General features: G+C 43.4%; 1 protein-coding gene across 4 annotated transcripts in view; it reads left to right on the top strand.

Annotated features, from left to right (window-relative positions):
- Positions 1 to 616: 616 nt before the first annotated feature.
- The window catches only part of LOC123589606 (S-adenosyl-L-methionine-dependent tRNA 4-demethylwyosine synthase TYW1), a 215797-nt gene continuing 194651 nt past the window's right edge, over positions 617 to 21762 (top strand). For 2 of the 4 annotated variants that reach the window (XM_045461946.1, XM_045461944.1), the window contains exons 1-7: positions 630 to 802; positions 1915 to 2045; positions 3187 to 3324; positions 8727 to 8828; positions 10624 to 10818; positions 12922 to 13143; positions 19311 to 19433. In XM_045461946.1, the coding sequence (XP_045317902.1) occupies positions 799 to 802; positions 1915 to 2045; positions 3187 to 3324; positions 8727 to 8828; positions 10624 to 10818; positions 12922 to 13143; positions 19311 to 19433 (915 nt within the window). In that variant the 5' untranslated portion in view covers positions 630 to 798. Of the gene's footprint in view, positions 803 to 1914; positions 2046 to 3171; positions 3325 to 8726; positions 8829 to 10623; positions 10819 to 12921; positions 13144 to 19310; positions 19434 to 21762 lie in introns of all 4 variants that reach the window. The other 2 variants (XM_045461945.1, XM_045461943.1) reach the window with 2 other exon arrangements.

The following is a 21762-nucleotide window of genomic DNA, read 5'->3' as shown; positions in this document are numbered from 1 at the left end:
ATTTACTTCCGCCAAGGAGCGCTGATTGGCTGGTGATGCTGATGTTTTAGCTACCGGCTGGAAACGTAGAGTCGGTCCCTCAGAGTTCCGCAGATTTCGGGGTCGCGCCCTCAAACTTCTCTTACGGAAAAATTGTAAAATAAAAAACTTGAGAAAACGGTGTGATGAACCGCCATGAACCCATCGCCCTGCTTCAACGATTATCAACATTTTGCCATTCATGTTCCATTCTCCCTCTTCTTTTTGGTCAGAGTAGTTTAAAGCAAATTATAAGGTTTTAGCTTTACAGTCTGTACTCCTCACAGATGAACGCAACAAGATTAACCATTATTCCTTAATATCATCTACTAGCCAGCCCATAACCCAATTTCTCGAAATAATGCTTTTTCACAATCGGTGTGTTTGGAGTGAGGTCCAAAGGAGACACAGATTACGTCTGGTTGATACGCTTTTAACGTGCCCATTTTCCCAGGTTTCTTTCCTATATCACCACGCCTGTTTTGACCCTGCTTCCCTCTAGACCCGCCCCTTGCACCTCTGAGCCAATCCGAGAGGAGCCGGGAGCGCTCGGGCTACCTAGCTTGGATCTCTAAGCGGGGCTTCTCTCTGGGCCCGCCCCTTCCCCCTCTGAACCAATCCGGACGGGCTGGCGAGTGGCATGGCTGCCCCCAGCTCTCCGGGCTCCGGGTATACTGGTAACGCTTCAAGATAGTTGTGGTCGTCTCCCGGTGTCCGAGCTAGGTTCTTCAGGTCTGCAGTCCTAGTCTATCGGGCCGCAGAGCCTGGGCTCTGAGGAGAATGGGTAAGCCGTCACCCCCCCCCCCACCGCCCCCCGACAGGCAAAATCGTGGAGGGGGAGGAGAGAGGGAACCGTTTTTCTCACTCTCTCCTGGCGGAGTGGCGTCCTCGAGGACCGTCCTTCAGAGGTTGTTGCACTTGTCAGCCCGGGACAGGAGCCATTGACAGGAAGGGAGGATTGATCCTTGCTTTTGACCTGGCTTTTGCCTCATGAGGTTAGGGGATGAGTTCAGAAGGAACTGTGCTTCTGACCTCAAGTAAAACGCATAGAGAACTGCCCACTTTCTTTACCCACGTGTTTGGTGGCTTTTGGTCTTTTCCAGGGTGGAGCAGCAACGGCAAAGCCCCTGTTTGTTTTTTCCACGGTGGAGCAGCACCTGTAAACCCCAGAATTTAGGCTTCGCCTTTTGAAATTGCCTCCAGTTCAACATTTGAGGCCAGGTCCATTCATACGTCTTTCCAAAAAACGGGGTGTGAGATCCATTGCAAGTAACAGTGGGTCTTTAAAACTAGAGCAAAGAGAATAGTATTTTTTAAAGCTTTTCTTATGGAGTACTCAAAACACAGCAGAGTTAATTCCACGTAAAGTGTTTTGACTTTGTTCACTTCTCTTGCTTCCAAGTGCTATATCCAAATGAAGGTACAATTTTGTGTTTTTCTGAGTTGGCATCGTTACAGTAATTTTATCACATGACCACATGCAGTTGTATATTATTTTTATTAGAGTTGATTTTTTTAGAATTCTTAGCCGGGTTGTTGAATATGAAGGTTGGTTTTATTTTATTTTTTAATGTTTATTTTTGAGAGAGAGACAGAGACAGAGAGAGACAGCATGAGCAGGGGAGGAGCGGAGAGAGAGGGAGACACAAAATCCAAAGCAGGCTCTCCAGGTTCTGAGCTATTCAGCACAGAGCCCATTGCTGGGCTTGTGACAGTTTAGAGCCAGATGTGGGGCTCCAACTCATGGAGTATGAGGTCATGACCTGAGCTGAAGTCAGATGCTTAACTGAGCTACCCAGGCGCCCCTATTTTATTTTTTATTCTTAAAATAAGGATGGGCAGCTTTGTATATGCAACTTTATGTAAAATTACATGTATGTATTGTTTTAAATTTAGATCCTTCTTTGGATACATGGGACTTCTCTTCACCTTTAATATCATTATGGATAAACAGGTTTTACATATATTTGGGCTTTGCCTTTGGCATTAGCCTTTGGATTTGTTTCCAGATTGTCATCAGGAAACAGGTAAGTGGAGTTGGTTTTTATAGGAGAGAATTAAGGCATTAGATTTATAGAGAATTTAGAGTGCAGATTTTCTGAGGTTTTCAGAAAAGCTAAAAGGAACTTTTCAGTCACTTTTATGTTTGGTCTCTACACAGGTTTTTTTTCTTTTTTATGCCTAAAAATTTTATTCTCAGTTTTTAGAGACAAATTTGTTATGAAATAAGTTATTTATGTTTTCTTTGATGGGCTGTGGATGTTTTACTCTTTTTTTTTTTTTTTTTTTAAAGATCATTTTTTTTTTCTTTTTTTTTTTTTTTAATTTATTTATTTTTTGGGACAGAGAGAGACAGAGCATGAACGGGGGAGGGGCAGAGAGAGAGGGAGACACAGAATCGGAAACAGGCTCCAGGCTCTGAGCCATCAGCCCAGAGCCCGACGCGGGGCTCGAACTCACGGACCGCGAGATCGTGACCTGGCTGAAGTCGGACGCTTAACCGACTGCGCCACCCAGGCGCCCCATGGATGTTTTACTCTTGAAATACAGAGTTCATAATGAAAAATTAAGCCTTCAATAAGAAAAATCTATTTAACACTTTTAAAGGGTAGTAGTCTTCTGTTTTCTTACTACTAATTAAGGATTGGAAAGTAAGTTCCTAGTCTTATTTCGATAAAGCACATTATGGATGAATGTATGTATAGTTAGTTCTGTCCTGGAGGAATTGGGAATCTTTATAGCCTTAAGGATCGTAGGTCCAGCTTTTATTTTTTTTTTAAAAATTTTTTTTTTTTTTTCAACGTTTATTCATTTTTGGGACAGAGAGAGACAGAGCATGAACGGGGGAGGGGCAGAGAGAGAGGGAGACACAGAATCGGAAACAGGCTCCAGGCTCTGAGCCATCAGCCCAGAGCCCGACGCGGGGCTCGAACTCACGGACCGCGAGATCGTGACCTGGCTGAAGTCGGACGCTTAACCAACTGCGCCACCCAGGCGCCCCAGGTCCAGCCTTTAAAGGACCTAATTATATCAAGGGGTTAATATTTGAGGAGTACACCAGAAAGATTAAGAGAATAGTAAAATCGGTTATTGTCTGTGCTGTCATCACTACTGAAGTTGGGAAAAGACTCAAACTTGATGGATTTTGTGTAGTTGTTTATCTTCAAGGGCAAGAACTCAAAGGATAAATCTGTTCCAAAAGCAACTCGGGATTTGATGACAAATGGTTATATCTCTCTTCAAAAGAAGGACATCTTAGTGTCTGGAGTGAAGATTTTCTATGGTTCCCAGACTGGAACAGCGAAGGTGAGAACTTCATATGATATTTTTCTCTGGGTTTCTTGATCTTTTAGAAGATCGCTTGAAGGTATCCATTCACAGTGAACTGAATCGGTCTTCTAATTTTTTTTTTTTTTTCTTTTAAATCTTCTTTTTTCCCTTCCCCAGCATACCTTTTTCCTTCCCGGGGCATTGCGTGGGTTTTTAACCCTTGTGCCCAATTCCAGCCTTGTGCCCAATTCCAGCCCAATTCCAGTCTGATGGTCACTGTCCTGAGGGGTTTTGTGCTGAAGCTTGCTTCTGCCTCAGCAGAATGGAGAGTTCTAAGCCTATTACTGATGGCGGGTGCGGAAGTAGGGGATAGTGAAAAGAGCACGTCAGCAGTAGCGTCCAGTATGGGATGGGGCCCTGACTTTTTTGATTTAATAGTGTTAAAAGTGTTAACAGTAGACATCGAATACTGCTTAAAGTAGATATGTGCTGCGGATGTATTTGCTGTCGGCTTCTTTGTTATGAAGGTCACAGCTATTTAGTGCTTTTTAGGAAAAGATTCTAAGGCGAAGGTGAAAATGAAGTTAAAAAGTCAGTGTCAACTGATTTTTGTGGGGTACTAAAGAGGGTCGTACTGCCCTCTTGTGGGTGTTTTGTAGAATAATATTTCTTCGCTTTTCAGAACTCCAGTGCCGGCTTTGTGCCACATCGTAGTTGAAGGTCACTTAACATTAAGGGTTCAGCCTTAAGCAACAGAGGTGGGGAACCAGAAGAAATGTAAAAAAGGCATCTGAGCAGCCCAAACAAAGTCCTTTTATGTTACTCATAAAAGATCTCAAAGCCTCTCTTTATGTGTGTTTTTAATTTTTTTAAAAGATCGAATTGACACTTGAAGACTGTAACAAATCCAGGTGTATGGAGGGTTCATACTGAAAAGTACTTTCTAGTGAATCTCTTTTTAACTATTTCTTCTTTTTGATTCCTCTGATGGCTGTTTCTTCATGCTGTGTTTCTAGATTGATCAATGTTGGATAAAAGTTACTGACTTTTTATATTAGTTAACACAGACTTTCCTCAAATAGGAGTTGTTGGCCTGTTAGCTTAATGTCGTTGGTCATCTCTTAATGTCGTTGGCCATCTCATTGTTGATACGGGTTAGATGACCCTCCTAAAAGCTATGCCATCTGAATTTCTTTATTCTGCTTTCACATTTAGTGGCTTCATATTTGCTGGGTGTAGATTACTTTTTCCTTACAGCTTTGAAGGCATCACTTCATTGTCTTACACCGGTCAGTGTTGTTGATGAAAAAGCTAGTCTCGTCATTCTTTTGTAGATGACTTGATTTTTGTGTTTCTGGAAGCTTTTAGAGTCATGTCTTCGTCCTTGAGGTTTGGAACTTTTTTGAGATGGTGTCTAGGTTGGATCTTTTTTCAGCTGTTTTGCTGGACACTTGGGCTCTTTTGAAGATTTGTGAGCATTTCTGCTAATGTTTTTGGGCATATTTTTTCCCTTCCATTTTCTGTTTTTTTTTCTTTAAAAAAATTTTTTTTTAATGTTCATTTTTGAGAAAGAGAGTGAGAGAGACGGAGATAGAATGTGAACAGCAGAGGGGCAGAGAGAGAGGGAGACACAGAATCCGAAGCAGGCTCCAGGCTCTGAGCTGTCAGCGTAGAGCCAGATGCGAGGCTCGAACTCACAAACCATGAGATCATGACCTCAGCCGAAGTTGGTCGCTTAACTGACTGAGCCACCCAGGCTTCCCATTTTTATTTTATTAAAAAAAATTTTTTTTAAACTGTTTTTTTTCTTTCTGTCATTTGTGTTGGCTGGATGTTAGAGCTTTTGGATGGCTTCTTTGTCTTAAATCTTTTCTCTTTTGTAACTCTTTTTCTTTCCACTTGGGGTTGTGGGATTTCAATTCCAAACCTTTTTGAATGTTTTCTTTTGGTTCTTACGTTTTTAGTTGCAAAAACACCATTTTGTTCGTTTTTTTTCTACCCCTCCCCCCAATTTTGTTCGTTTTTAAAACATGTTTATTTATTTTTGAGAGAGAGCTCGTGCACATGAGTGAGTGGGGAAGGGGCAGAGAGAGGGGGACAGAGGAGCCCAAGAAAGCTCCATGCTGACAGCAGAGAGTGTGATGTGGGGCACAAACTCAAGAACTGTGAGATTAGGACCTGAGCCAAGGTCAGACACTTTCTGACCTTGCCATTTTTCTTTCCTGCTGCTTGTTCTCATCAAATTCCTGGTGAACCATGGTTTTCTGTTCATTTTTAGACAGAATGATGGGCTAGCTGGTGTGAGTTTTCTCTGTTCTTGTGTGAACAGATGTGTGTTCTTTAATTATAAATTTTTCACCGGACGCTCTGGGCAGGGTGGGTCAGAGCATACCATGTGACCTATTGGCCCCATATCTCCCTCTAACTACCATCTCAGATTTTATTTTTTTAAGAGTAAAGCGCCTTGAAAATATCTGCCACTATCTCTAAATCTCCAATTTCCTTACTCCTGTTTTTCTTGGACCACTCTTGTCAGGCTTCTATGCCCTGACGTGTTCCCGGTGCTTTCCATATTGCTGATTAGTTCTCACTTACTTGTCTTACTTGAAATTCTTCTCTAGGTCATCCTCCTGCTTGGCCAGGGCTAGTCTTCCTTACTTATCATCTGCTAATTTCTCCTCTGCTTGACCTCTAAAGGTAGGAGTGTCCCAAGGTTCCGTCCTTGAGACCCTGTCTCTATTTGCACTCACTGTGCTCTCTAAGGGATCTTATTATCTAGACTCTGTTCTTGCCTCTAGATACAATTTGGCAGACTTTTTCTGTAAAGGGCAAGCCATTTTATTTTTTATGCTATGTATGTGTATGTATTTAGGCTTTTAGTTTTTGTGGGCCAAACAGTTTTTGTTGCAGCTGCTCAGCTCTGCTGCCTTGGTGTGGATGCAGCCACAGACAATACGTAAATTAACTGGCATGACTGTATCCCAGTAACTTGCACCTGTAGAACCAAACGGAGGGCTGGATTTGACCTGCCGGCTTTCGTTTGTATGCGCTGAGGGCCTCTGAATTTATGGTTTTCATCTGAACTGTTCTCCTCAACTCCAGACTCCCATGTCCAGTTACCTATCTTAGATCTTTATGTGATGTCTAGTAGGCATCTCAGAATTCAGATGCTCAAACTGAACTCCCGAGTTTTTTGTCCAGACCTTTTTCACTTACACTCTTTACCAACTTCATCTTTCCAGTTGCCTAGCTCAAAGAAAACCTTTGGCTTCTCTCTTTTTCCTACTCCCCTCCCCCCATGCAGTTTGCCGCAAATGCTGTTGGTTCTACTTCCACAATGGGTCCAGGTGCCAGCCACTTCTCAGCACTGTGGTTCGGGGCACCCTCAGATTTTGTCTGGATCACTACAGTCACGTCCCCTTCATTCAGTGCCGCTCGGCCCCTCCCTCGGCTTCAGGGCCCTCTCAGCTCCGCAGCCAGAGGGACTCTGAAAACTTAAGTGGAACCACATGCCCAGCAGTGACCTCCTCATTCACTTAGAGTAAATGCCAAAGCCCTCACAGTAGCCAGGAAGCCCTCACGTCTGGTTTTCCATTATCTCTTTTACCTCATTTCCTTGGCCCACCCCCCCCCCCCCCGAGTCCCCCTCAGTGTTGTCAACCTCTTTGCCAAGCCTGCCCCCTCCTTTGGGCCTTTTCACTTCCATGTTACCTCTGTTTGGGGTAGCCGCATGGCTTGCCCTCTCATTTCCTTCAGGTTTGGCTCAAATCTTTGTCTTTGAGACCACTTCTCCAGTTCTCATACCAGCTACCCAGAGTTTTTGTCAGATTCCACAGGTCTAAGGGCCCAGTCTACATGACTTGTCTCCACTTCAGATGCCAGGGGCCACTAGTCCCAGGGGCCACCTGTGCTTGTGACTGGAACAGCTGTAAGTTCGATCCCACGGTCCTCCTTGGTTCGATAATTTCCTGGAACGATTCACAGAACTCAGGAATTGCCTGACTGGCTGCATTTACTGGTTTCTTGTAAAGGACACAAGACAGACATAGACAAATGGCAGACATGCATAGGGCAAGGTATGGTGGACAGGAATGGCTCAGAGCTTCTGGACCTTCTCTGTGCACCACCTTCTCAGTGTAGCAATGTGTTCACCAACCCAGAAACTCCCTGAAACCTGTCCGTTAGAGGTATTAATGGACATTTCAAATCATTGGCCATTGATGATTGAACTCACTGGGAACGATGGTACTGAACGTTCTAAATCTCTAATCACGTTGTTGGTTTTGTGACGACCAGCCTCCCTCCTGTAGCTACCTGGGGCCTGCCTCCCCATAAGTTACTTTGTTAGGATAGCAAAGTCAGTAAGTTCCAAGGGTTTTAGGACCTTTGTGCCTGGAACTAGGGGCAAAGACTGAATATGTGTATGCATATTTTTATCTTATGCACCTGTTCTGACACTCCCTGTGTATAATGACAACTATCGTCATACCTGTAATACTGTATTCTTACCCTTTACCCCGATTTATTTTCTTCCACAGCACTGGTCATCCTCTGATTAACTATGTGTTTTCTCATTTCTTTGTTCTGTATCTGTCCATGAGAATGCGAGCTCCCTGAAGGCAGGGACCATGTGTGTCTTGTTCACTGTTGTGTAATATTTCCCAGAACTGAGACTGGCATAGTAGATGCCCAGTAAATTAATAGATGCTTGGTAGGCTTGGCTTTAATCCTGGGAGCTTAGACTACTTAGCCAAAAATAGGAAGGCATTTTCCAGAGTGCCGACACCTGGCTAGAGGTTTGAGCTTTCCCCAAACGTTGGGTTCATTTTGTTTGGAGAAGAGCTAGCAGGTGTTTTGTCTGGGGGGTAAAGGGTGGATGTTGCCCAGGCTCTGTGTGCACTTGTTCCATATACAGATTGTCTACTGATGGGCTCTTCTCCGCCCAGGGTCCCCCCCAGCTTTGGTGTAGTGGCTGACTCTGAGCCCAGAACCCCTCTGGGGTTCTGTCAGGAACATGGACTGTCCCCTAGGGCTTTCTCCTCCGTGTCAACCTGCTTCTGTTTGGTTTTAATCTTCCAGAAACGTGTCAGATTTCTTACATCCCACATTCTCTTCCCTCTTCAGGATTTCTTACCTCCTCTATGTTTATTCTAGTGGGGCAAAGCAGCTGGAATGTCAAAAGCCAATTTAGATTTAGTCCCGTATATGTACTTACAGAGTGAGAACAGCACAGTTGAATGATTGATCTCCATAAAGATGCTTGGGAAAATGGTAGAAGTGAGAATAGCGTTTGGGTTTATGATGATAAATGTCAGTGACTGCAAAAAGTTTTTCATGATAAACGCCTATTCCCTTGCCGGCAGAGGTAAATTAAGACTGTACTTTGCTTATTTAGCTCATCAAAGAGTTTATGTGATTTTTTTTTTTTTTCCCATTAGGGATTTGCAGCAAGTCTTGCTGAAGCAGTTACCTCCCTAGGTCTGCCTGTGGCGGTTATTAATCTCCAAGAATACGATCCAGATGATCATCTAGTAGAAGAGGTTGGTAATTGTGTTAAGTTTTTCTTCAGTCCAAACTCTCAAATGTAACTGACCTCCTGCATTCTGGGATAAACAGAATCTTCAGAACAAATTTCATTTTCATGCTAAGGCATTTCAGTTGGCTGAGTTTGCAGGGTCAGTTAGAGGTGTTGAATACATGGTGTGGGACCCGTCCCTCTGGCATGTGGTCTCTCCTGGGGTGGGGGTGAGGGTGGGGAAGCTTGGTGGCTTGAAGTTCCCTCCTCCCTCCTGAACCAACCTCATAATCCAGGGAAGATTGTGATTGATGGCAGTGTGCAGAGCACGTGAACCACGCGTGAGCTTGCTGAGAGGTCAGGAGCCACTTGGGTAGCAGAAAGAGAATGGGTTTGGGACTTACAGAAGTCTCTCACTACCTGCATGACCTCCGTGCATTACTTAATTCTCTGTGTGGGTTTAATTTCTTCACCTGAGAAATGCCCCTTGCTCTCGTCTAGTTACACTCAGGGAAGTTTGCCTTACAGCACTGATTCTCAAGGCATGGTCCTCGAACCAGCATTTTCAGCATCTCCTGGGAACTTGTTGGAAATGCAGGCCAGCCCCGCTGAATCAAAGTCTGGATGGGGGACTGTATTTTTACAGGTGCTCCAGGTGATTCTGAAGCAGCTAAAGTTGGAGAAGCACGTAGAACAGGGGTTAATGAACTGTAGAGCGGGGGTTAATGGACTACTTCTGTAAGGGGCCAGATAGTAAATATCATCTGATTTGGGGGCTGTGCACACAGTTCTGCCTTTGAGGCAAAAAACAACCATAGGCAATGTAAATGAATGAGTGTGCTGTGTTCTAATAACACTTTGTTTTTAAAAAAAACAGGCAGTGAGCTGGACGGGGCCTATGGGACATAGTTTGCCAGCCCCTTCTTAGTCGATAGCCTCCTAGCTGTAACTGTCCATTTCTTTCTCCCATAAGAAAATGGTGGGGTGCAAATGAGTGACCTTGAATCTGCTCAGAATTACTTGTGAAAAATTATTAGCAAACTTTGAGATTTAATTATTTTTTTTACCATCAAAATATTTTATTGGGATTTAATTATTAATAAAGGATTGCTTATAACTTATCTCATGACTTGGAATTTAAAAACAACATTTTTTTAAAGGTTTGTTTATTTATTTATTTAGAGAGAAAGGATGTGAATGAAGGAGGGGCAGAGAAAAGAGAGAGAGGATCCCAAGCACACTCCGCATTTGATCTCATGACCGTGAGATCTTGACCTAGGCCGATATCAAGAGTTGGCCACTTAACTGACTGAGCCCCCCAGGCGCCCCATGACTCGGAATTTTTGAGGTTCATTCAAGCAGATTGGAATACCATGGCTAGCAGGACTGAAGGCGTATTTTGTTTCCCCGTGTAGATGATAGTGCCACGGGTTAAGTTACCTTACATTTAAAAAGTTTATTAAATTAATTTTTCAGATAGTTTTAATGAGATCTTTCTGTTTTTCTTCCTGACTGATTTGGATTTTGTTTCCAATAGGGCAGTTGGAGATGATAGGAGCTTATAGTCTGAGGACTGGAATGGAATATATAGTTAAGGGCACCAGGGGTGTATTGGCAGGGGCAAAGGACTGGGTTTTCTCCCCGTGCAAAGTGTTCTTGCTCTGTTTTCTTCCACTTTTGAAAGTGAGTTAACATTTTGAAAGCACCCTGTGCCCTTAGAGATTAGTATTAATGTGGATGTCAGCATTTTAAAAAGGGATTTTCTTCACTGGTAAGTTATATTGTGAATATTCTTCTGAAATAATTACTTTCTTGGTTAGGTTACTAGTAAAAACGTTTGTGCCTTCGTGGTTGCTACGTATACTGATGGTCGACCCACTGAAAGTGCAGAGTGGTTCTGCAAATGGTTAGAGGAGGCATCCAGTGATTTCCGATTTGGCAAAACTTACCTGAAGGGTATGAGATATGCTGTATTTGGCCTGGGAAATTCTGCCTATGCGAACCACTTCAACAAGGTAGGTACAAAGTAGGTGTATGTTGAATTGTAGGGATAAATTCTCTTTTAATAAAAAAAAAAATTCATACACACATTTGTGTGTGAAATAATCCACAAACTTTGGTACTTAATAATAAACTTGTTGTGTTACTCTATTATAATGGGGAATTGTTACACATATGTATCCAAGGTTGGTGCATAGTAGGCGGTCAGTAAATTTTATTGAATAAAATGCTTATACCTCCTGTTGTCTAGTGTCTTAGTGGCCTGGATTTACGGTCATTGAGTCTAGTCTGCTGTCCCCAGGCAAGACCTTGTGGATGGAAGATCAGTGGTTCTTTGGACTGTCTCAGCTACCTGTTCTATGGTTGAACAACCTTTATGGCTCAGGCTAACTCTGAATACCGTTGAGCTCATTGTCTTTTAATGATTAATTTTTTTTAACGCTTATTTATTTTTGAGAGATAGAGACAGCACGAGTGAGGGAGGGGCAGAGAGAGAGGGGGAGACACAGAATCTGAAATGGATTTGGGCTCCAGCTCGGGAACGGTGAGATCATGACCGAGGCTGAAGTCGGACGCTTAACCGACTGAGCCACCCAGGTGCCCCAATCATTAATTTTTAAAGGGAAATAGAAGAAAAGCATTTGCTGCCTTTTATGTAGTAAGACATTGTTTTGTTTTCCTAGATCTTTTTTCTAAATGCAATTAACTTGGGCTCCTTTTCTTTTGCGTTCTATTCTCTATACTTTAAGTAATAAAAATATAGAGCCTCTCCATTCCTTGAGATTCTAAACAGTTACTGGAACTTTTTGTATATGTACCTCTTCCCAAAATTGGGCCCAGCCAGGCTCACCTGTCTTTGGTAGAATGTGAGTAGGGGTGAAAGTAGAGATCTTCTTTTGAGCTTGTTTTCATTCAGTTGTTATATCAAGATGTGTATTTCTGGCTATATTTTCAAAGGAATTAGAAAAAAAAAAGGTAAAATTCAGATATGTAAGTGTTTAATGCCTTGCCACTCACAAAGCCTGTTAAGTTTTGAACTCTCTCTCTCTTTTTTTTAATGATTTAGTTTGTGAGAGAGAGGGAGAGAGCCACAAGTACGAGCAGAGGAGGGGCAGAGAGAGAGAGGGAGAGAATCCCAGGCAGGCTCCTTGCTGTCAGTGTGGAGTTCCACACAGCTGTGAGATCCCGAGTGGAGCTGAAATCAAAAGTAGGATGGTTAACCAACCCAGGCGCCCCTTAAGTTTTTGAACTCTTAACCATGCATCTTGGCAATCCCTGTACCTCAGCCTAACTGCTTCTTACTGCAACACGTTCAAGTTCTGAATTTATAAAGCCGTGAGTTGTGCCAAACGGGCTGCACTTTCTTATTAAAGTGGGCTTTGCTACGTTTTGAATCTCATTTTGCTAATGAGTTATTTTATTCTGACCATGACTTAGAATAGGAGTTTTCAGAGTCTTTTTTTAGGTAGTAATCTTAACCTTAATAAAAGGGTTTGTCTGTCCCTTTGAAAAAAGTCTTTTGCAGGGTGCCTGGGTGGCTCAGTCAGTCGTGCGTCTGACTTCAGCTTAGGGTAATCTTGGCAGCTCATGAGTTCGAGCTCCGCATCGGGCTCACTGCTGTCAGTGTGGAGCCCGCTTCGGATCCTCTGTACCCCTACTTTTTGTCCCTCCCCCACTTGCACTCTAAATTTTTTTTTAATGTGTATTTATTTTTGAGAGAGAAGCAGAACATGAGCAGGGGAGGGGCAGAGAGAGAGAGGGAGACAGAATCTGAAGCAGGCTCCAGGCTCTGAGCCGTGAGCACAGAGCCCCACGTGGGGCTCGAACCCACACACTATGAGATCATGACCTGAGCCGAAGTCAGACGCTTAGCCGACGGAGCCACCCGGGTGCCCCAAGACATTGAAAAAATAACAAAATAAAGTCTCTTGCAGAATCTTGTCAGAATGTAACCAGTGTAGCGTTTCAGGTTGCGGCTGGGGCTGGAGGGCCTGCTGCCCTTCGGCTAAGCTCCCTTTTCCCAGCAGCAGCCAGTGACGGGGGTCCCCGAGGATCATGGACCTTTTGCAGAGCAGTCTACAAGCCTGTGATGCCGAGGATGATCTGTCTTCTTGCAGGTTGGCAAGAATGTCGATAAGTGGCTCTGGATGCTTGGTGCTCACCGTGTGGTGGCTAGAGGGGAGGGTGACTGTGACGTGGTTAAAAGCAAACATGGCAGCATTGAAGCTGACTTCAGAGTTTGGAAGACCAAGTTCATCTCCCGGCTACAGGCACTTCGGAAAGGAGAGAGAAAACCCTGTGGCGGCAACTGCAAGAAAGGCCAGTGTGAATCATCTGCGGTACGGAGCCTCTGTGTCCCTGTCTCGCTGCTTTCCCCTGGTGTTTGGAGGTGCTGAACCTCACCTCTGCCCGGAGAAGCGCCTTCTCTGGCTTCTAGTTAGAGGGAAGCTCTGAGACTCACGCGGTGGCGTTTTAGAGAGAGAGCGGCCTTAAGAGTGAAGCCAGTTTGTGCTGTGTGCCTTCCCTCCTCTCCTATTTAATAGTTACGCGGCCAGCAGGTAGTTAGTTAATAGTTAATAGTTACACGGCCAGAGGCCTGAAGTTAGCTGAGCTCCTGTCCTCGTGTCCCCTAACCACATCCTCCTGCTGACCTGTCTTACTGAACGATTCCTTTAGTCACTCAGACTGGAAGGCTGTCCCATCCTAGATTCTTGTCCTCTGTCCCTCACATTCTAAACAAGTCTCTTGGCTCCTGGTTCAGGTACCTAGTTCCTTGGAAGCTCATGTCACCAGGCTGTTTCACGGCTGTCTGTCTGTCCTTTGGCACTGGGTCACTTGTGTCATTCAGGAACCACTTTACATTCTGACTCACTTTCTCTCCACCCTTGTTCCTGTCATTACCCTTTGGGGCAAAGCCATCCATGGAGGTGATTGATCCAGCCTCCCGACCTGCCAGTTGCCTGGCCTTCATACCCCCAGCAGCCATGTTCTTCACTCACCGAGGCCTCTTCCATGGTCATCTCTGAAATTTCATGTTCCTGTGATCTGAACTCTGACCTGCCTCAGGTGTCCTACTTTATTTACAATTCTTTTGATCCCATGCCTTTTTCATTGGGGAGTGAAAACTGCTTTCTTCACTTCTGCCCTTATCCAGGTTAGGTTTTATGCTCATTCTCTTATAAACGTCTTCAGTTGCCTTGCCTTCCACTCCCTTTTCTCACCCAAATGGCCAAACCCCGAGCCAGGTCGAAACCTCCCACCTGCCTTCCCCTTTGCCTGCTGCTTGCTCTTTGACCCTGGATTCACGACCACAGGCCTATGTATGCACTCAGACCTGCCCAGCAGTCTCCAGCGTTCTTGTGTGAGTTCCCTTTCTCACTCTCCAAGATGACTGATTAATACTCTCCATGCCTGGGGGCGCCTGGGTGGCTCAGTTGGGTGAGCGTCTCACTCTTGATTTCGGCTCAGGTCATGATCTCACGGTTTGTGGGTTCGAGCCCCACACCTGGCTCTGTGCTGACAGTGTGGAGCCTGCTTAAGATTCTCTCTCTCATGGGGTGCCTGGGTGGCTCAGTGGGTTAAGCGTCTGGCTCTTGATTACGGCTCATGTCATCATCTCACAATTCGTGAGTTCCAGCCCCACAGTGGGCTCCAGGCTGGCAGTATGGAGCCTGCTTGGGATTCTCTGTTCCTCTCTCTGCTCCTCTCCTGTTCATTCATTCTCTCTCTCTCTCTCTCTCTCTCAAAGTGAATAAATAAACTTAAAAAAACCCCAATTCTCTCTCCCTGTCTCTCTCTGCCCCTTCCCTACTGGTGTGCTTGAGAGTGCGTGCTCTCTCTCTCTCTCTCTCAAAAATAAATAAACCTACAAAAAGACTTCTCTCTGCCCCTTCCTCCAGCTCTTGTAGGAGGCCATCAGAGATCTCTTGTAGCCCCCAACCCCATCCACACATCTTCCCCATCTCTTATGTGGCAGGAGACCAAGGGTCTGAGTCCTGTGAGAGCCGTTCTGTGCATGCGCTGGAATCAAGGACTTTGTCCCTTTGTTTATTGCGTCTCTCTCCTGTATTGTTAGTCTCTTCCATTCTGCCAGATTGTTCCCGTAAGTTTATGAACATGCCCTGGAATCACCTGTGTTCAAACAAACAGGAAAAGCAAATATAAAACAAATGTTTCTGTTTTGTGTGTTTCAGCTGCTGTTTTGTTTTTCTGTTCTTTTTTTTTTTTTAAGTTTTTTTTTTAAATGTTTATTTATTTTTGAGACAGAGAGAGACAGAGCATGAGCAGGGGAGGGGCAGAGAGAGAGGGAGGCACATAATCTGAAGCAGGTTCCAGGCTCTGAGCTGTCAGCACAGAGTCCAATGTGGGGCTCGAACTCGTCAACTGCGAGATCATGACCTGAGCCGAAGTCAGATGCTCAACCAACTGAGCCACCCAGGCGCCCCTATTCTCTTTTATAGCCATTCTTTTTGCTTATGTTTGCTTCCCTTCCCACCAGTTGGTCTTTTAATATTTTTTTTACACTGTTTAAACAAATTGAGGTAAAATTCACATAACATATCATTAACCATTGTAAAGGATACAATCCAGTGGTGTTTAGGACAGAGTCCTGTGCAACCACTTTTATATGTGTTGGTATGCTTGTTCATTTTTCAGACTGGCCAGTTTCTAACTGATCTGTGTCCGTGTTTGCTGGTTCTTCTGTCGGCTCAAGTCTGCTACTGAAACCCTGTAAGGAGATTTTAGTTTGGTTCTTATGTTTTTCAGATCAAGAATTTCTTTGTTTCCTTTTTTTTTTTTTTAATTTTTTTTTTTCAACGTTTATTTATTTTTGGGACAGAGAGAGACAGAGCATGAACGGGGGAGGGGCAGAGAGAGAGGGAGACACAGAATCGGAAATAGGCTCCAGGCTCTGAGCCACCAGCCCAGAGCCTGACGCGGGGCTTGAACTCACAGACCGCGAGATCGTGACCTGGCTGAAGTCGGACGCTTAACCGACTGCGCCACCCAGGTGCCCCTCTTTGTTTCCTTTTTATAATTTCTGTCTTTGTGTCGATATTCTGTATTTCGACATCGTTCTCCTAGTTTCCTTCAGCTCTTGGAGCATATTTAAGACCATCGGCTTAAAATCTTTTATTTAGTGAAGTCCAGTGTCAGGGATGGTTTTGGTTGATTTCTTCTGCAGGTAGGCCAGACTTTTTTTATTTCTTTGCATGCTTCATAATATTGTGTTGAAAATTGCGAGTTTTGAATATTATGAGGTATTAACCCTGGAAACCAGATTCTTTCCCCCTCAGGGTTTATTTTTGTAGTTTGCTATGGGTTATAATTGTTTATTGACTTTAAAAACTATCTTTTTAAAGACTGCCTATTGTACATGGTTTCTTTACTTTGTATTCAGCTAGTGTTGTGACAGATTTTCTTGAATGTCATTTTTGGGTTTCCTTTTTCCTGATTCAGTGTTTACTTGGGTCTTGTAAGCCTTTGTCAGAACTCTGGGAATTAGAGTTGAGTCTATTGGTTTTTGCTTAGTTTTTAGGTGTTTCTGTGGGAGAACAGGCCCTTGGAGTTGTCTATTCTGCTATTTTGCTGATGTTACTCTCGGTTTTTAACATGTAAAAGATTTAAGTAAAAAATTTTTTTTAATCAAAAGTAACACTTGTACATTTAAGACTTCAAATAGTACTTCTAGGCTTTAATTAAAAACTATCCTTTCTTCCCTTATTCTAATTCTTATTTTCCCAGGGTTGTCACTTTTAATTCTTGCTGTTTCATCAGACATTTTACCTCTACATTCCTAAATAATAGGCTCTTCTTGCTATTTCTTGATTTTTAAAACATTTCACAATCTCTCTCCCTCTCATGGACACACCCACACACACACACGCAGTGTCACTTTTCCTCTCATTTTCTTGTGCAGTTGTAGGACATTTTCTGGCTAGACTGTTGCTTCATTATTGTGACTGTATATGTGCTCACATTTCTGCTGTATATTATGTTATTATATTTTCATTCTTTAAAAAAAAACTTTTTAACGTTTTTTTCTGAGAGAGAGAGAGAGTCAGAGAGAGTCAGAGGGAGTCAGAGTGTGAGCAGGGGAGGGGCAGAGAGAGAGGGAGACACAGAATCCAAAGCAGGCTCCAAGCTCTGAGCTGTCAGCACAGAGTCTGACATGGGGCTCGAACTCATGAGCCATGAGATCATGACCTGAGCCGTCGTCAGAGGCTTAACCTACTACTGACCCACCCAGGTGCCCCACATTTTCACTCTTACACATTAATTTCCCTTAGGTAATGGCTACATCAGTTTTGATTTCTCTATAATTGTCACTGATTCATTCTAAAGTTCTATTGGAACTGAAAATTATTTCTTAGTGTTCTGTAGTTTTTGTTGATTTCTTGGAGGCTTCTCACGAGTCCTTATTCCTCCACTTTGGCATGGCTGCAGTCCCAACCTTGGTGTGGGTGGAGTCCTGTGTCTTCTGTCTGCTGTGATGCACAGCCTTCCTGTCACTGGTTTACTGGGTTGGATTTCCTGATTCTGGTATCTCCTTTATCTTCTAATTTCTTAGTTAACTCTTGTTTTTGGAGCACGTTCTCTAATAGTTCTCTGAGAAAGGTTGTTTCGGAAGTAGATTTTCAGAATGTTTATATCTACATGTATTTATTTTGCCTTCATAGTTGATTGATGCTTCACTGAGTATAGAGTTCTAGCTGGGAGTCATTCCCCCCCGCCCTGCCCCCAAATTGAACACAGTGATCAGTTGTCTTCTAGTTAGAGTATTGCTTTTGGGAATTTTGGTTTAATTTGGTTCTGCGTTTTTATTATAAAATTCTCCTTTTTTTTTTTTTTTTTAAATTTTTTTTTTTAACGTTTATTTATTTTTGGGACAGAGAGAGACAGAGCATGAACAGGGGAGGGGCAGAGAGAGGGAGACACAGAATTGGAAGCAGGCTCCAGGCTCTGAGCCATCAGCCCAGAGCCCGACGCGGGGCTCGAACTCACGGACCATGAGATCGTGACCTGAGCTGAAGTTGGACGCTTAACCGACTGAGCCACCCAGGCGCCCCAAAATTCTTCTTTACCCCTCCCAGAAACTTTAGCATTTTTGAATAAAATCCCTGTATCTATTCTTAGCTCTTGCCTCCCCCCTCCTCCTGCCCCCCAAACTCTCTGCCTATGTTTTCTGCTTTCTCCTCTTGCATGGAATGTTTATTTCTAGTTTACATGTACATGAGAGATGTAGCCTTGTGGGGTCCCAGCTTTGACTTTGGTCTTCTGTGTTAGACTCTCCTCCTAGTATTGTTTCCTTGACTTTCCTCTTCTCTGGTCCTGTCCAGCTATCAGAATAGGTTCTCCGGAGTTCAGCAGATACCCTCCACTCCATCACTCGCTTACCTCCTAGGATTCCCTTTTCAGTTGATGCTTGTCCACTTTTAATTCCTCGTATGTTTGTCGACCTAGTGATACGCTTGAAATTGTGCTACTAAAATATCCTGTTACTCAGTGTTGGTTATTTTCCACAGGAAGGGTGTTCAGTGTCTTTCACACCCTGCAGCTGGGAGCAGAAGTCCCAGTTCACGCTCGCCCACTCCGCTTTGGCGCTCTGCCCCACAGTGGCTGCTCCTTTCTAGGTCCGAGGACATCATGCTGTCAAGCCCTGTGGGTATTTCTCTGCCTTCATTTTGCTTGCCCTCTTCGTAGGGTTTGATACCGCGATTCCTTCTTCGAATCACTCTTCTCTTGACTTTCACAATACCATTCTCGTGGTTTTCTTCCTTTTTCCCCTGGGATCTTCTTCCCTTACCTAACCTCTGCGTGTTGGAACGATTCAGGGCTTGGTGTGAGGTTCTTTTCTTTGTTGATACTTTCTTCCTGGATGATCTTACCCAGTTTCATGGCAGTTAAGTACTGTCTGAATGCTAGTTATTCCTAAGTTTGTATTTTTGTCCCTGAGGTCTGCCTGGAATTTTGTTCTCTTATGTGCATCCTCTTTAAAATCTCTGCTTGGAGGTCTGAGGCATCTCATACTTTACAAATTCAAAATGGAGCTTTTCATTTCCACTCTTCTGGTCTATTTCTCCCCAAATCTTTCTCATCTCAGTAAACAGCACCACCATCTCAGTTACTTAAAAAAGAAACTTAAGAGTCATGCTTAATTCCTTCCTTTTCCTCATTCCTGCCTTTAGTTCTTCACTAAGCCTGGTTGGTTCTGTCTAAAAGAGAGGTCAGGAAACTTTTCTGTGAAGTTAATAAATATTCCCATGTTTGTGGGCCACATGGTTTCTGTTGCAACTGTCAGTCCGGTCACTGTATTAAGAACATAGCTATAGATAACGTGTAAGTGATGGCTGCCTTTAGATTTGGCCTGAGGCTGGCTGCATTTGGCTTGCGGGCCATACTTGCTGAGCCTGTAGCCTGAAATATCTCAGACCTGTCCCATGAACTCACAATCTTGGAGGCTCGCTACTTCGAACAATGTATTTCTGAAACATTGATGTTCCAGGAGGAAGAGCCCTTTGAGAGCACCAGTGAGGAAGAGTCTGGTACTGAGGACCACCAGAATCTAAATTCTGTCGTCGATGTTGAGGACCTCGGCAAAATTATGAATTGTGTGAAGAAAGAAAAGGTACCGTGACTTTGGGAAAGAGTGCACCCGGATCCCGCTGTGAGCTGACATCTAACATTTGCCTCTTGTCTTGAGAGTTTTCTACTTCTTTGCCATTTTTACATGAACTTCGTGAAAATCTTCCCTCTAAGCCCTGTGAAAATGAGCTTGTAGTAGGATAGGCAGATTTTAGGGCAGGAATTGAGGGAAGGGTGGATGGTTAGAGGGACTTCAATGTTGTGACTGAGGAGACAGACAGGGTGAACAGCATGAAGATGGACTCGAGCTGAGATTCCAAGTAGAACTCTCTCTCTCTTTTCTTAAAATATTTATTTATTTTTGAGAGAGAGAGAGAGAGGCAGAGAGACACAGAATCCGAAGCAGGCTCCAGTCTCTGAGCTGTCAGCACAGAGCCTGATGTGGGGCTCGAACTCGCGAACCGCGAGATCACGAACTGGGCCGAAGTCGGACGCTTAACCGACTGAGCCACCCAGGCACCCCCCAAGTGGAACTTTCTTCAAGTGCTTCCGCCTCACGTAGAGTGAGGGCTGTTGAGCTTACGGACAGCACCTTGGTCTGGAGGTGTTGAGATCAGTGTAGGTGGAGGCCCTAGGAATCTAGGAAACATTAGTCTGGGTTGTCATTGCCGCAGACAAGATGAATGTGAGAATGTGCGGTGTAGTAGGAGTCTACGCAGATTCCAATGATGTGAAATGGGAGTAGTATACACAATAGCAGTATACACAATAGTAGTAGTATACACAATAGTAGTATACACAATAGCATAAGAATAGCAAAAACTCCATTCATGTGTCAGTTTTGGGAAATGAGAATATCCTACACTGGGAATGTGCCCAGTGCCTAAGTTTTAGAAACAAAAGAAGTAAAACTACGGAAAAATCCAAGAAAATCAATGATAAAATTGACACAAACTCAAATGAAAGAAATCAGTAAGGTAGCAGGATATAATAAGGTAAAAAGCCAAATAGCCTTTGTCTTTCCAAACAATAACCAGTTAGAATCCGTAGTGGAAGAGAAGACCTCATTTATAACAGCTATATAAAAGATAAAGAAGTACATAAAAATAAATTTAGAAAGAAATGTCCTAAATCTGTGTGATGGAAACTGAAAAAATTCCCGAGCAGAGATATCTCTTGTTTTTAGATGTGGTGACTCGCTCACTGTTCTAAAGATGTCACTTCTCTTTAAATTAATACGTAAATTTGATGAAATCCCATTAAAAGTTTCAATAACTTTTTTCCCCTAGAGCTAGCCTGGTTGATTCATGTGGAAAAGTAAACATGCAAGAATAGTTAGGAACTCCTTGGTGTAGTAATGAGAAAGACTGGCCCTACCAGATATTAACAGTTACTACAAGGCATCTGTAATTAAAGCTGTGTTTTGGCTCCTGTTGAGACAGATTGATGCAGCAGAATAAAATAGCAGGAGTAGATCCAGGAATATATGGGGATTTCATATATAATAAAAGTGGCATCTCTTTTCCCTGGCAGGGGTATGGCACGACAAGCAGATAGCTACCTGTGAACATTTAAACTTGGCTCTGTGCATCTCATAGGTCACCATAGACTCCAATTGGGTTAGAGAACTTGTTGAAAAAAATTTATAAGTAATAGAACCAGATGCATTATTTTATAACTTAGAGAAGAGTTTTATGTATGATTCAAAATCTAGAAGCAAGAAAAGACTGAATTTACCAATGAGTTTTAAAAAGATTTGCATGGTTATAAGCATATCATAAGACAAATGATAGAAAGGGGAAGTATGGGGCGCCTGGATGGCTCAATCAGTTAAGTGTCTGTCTCTTTGATATTGGCTCAGGTCATGACCTTGCAGTCCTGGGGTCGAGCTCTGCATTGGGCTTCATGCTGAGCATGGGGCCTGCTTGGGATTCTCTCTCTCTCTCTCTCTCTCTCTCTGCCCCTCTGCTGCTCGCTGTATGCTCTATTTTTCTCTCTCTCAAACATAAATAAACTTCAAAAAAATTAAAAAGGAAATATTTGCCTCTTCTATAATAAAGAAGGGGTTAATTTTTTTATTATACAGAGTGCTCTTAAAAATCAAAAGAAAAAAGACCTAAAACCTAATAGAAAAAATTGGCCAAACACCTGAATAGGCGAGTCTCAGAAAAAGCTCTACAAATAGACTTTAAGTATATGAAAAAATGCTCACATTCACTCAGAATTAAAGACAGGCACATTAAAACTACTCTGACATGACATTTCTCACCTACCAAAATCACAAAAGTTCAAAAACTGTACGGCATCCATAGCTGGTGAGGCTCTGGGAACACAGGTGCTCACACCTTGCTGAGGGGAGTCTGGAATGGTGT

Source organism: Leopardus geoffroyi, chromosome E3 (assembly GCF_018350155.1).
Source record: "Leopardus geoffroyi isolate Oge1 chromosome E3, O.geoffroyi_Oge1_pat1.0, whole genome shotgun sequence".
Taxonomy (NCBI): Eukaryota; Metazoa; Chordata; class Mammalia; order Carnivora; family Felidae; genus Leopardus; species Leopardus geoffroyi.
The sequence above is the reverse complement of the archived record's forward strand: the minus strand, read 5'-3'. Positions and strand labels throughout refer to the sequence as shown.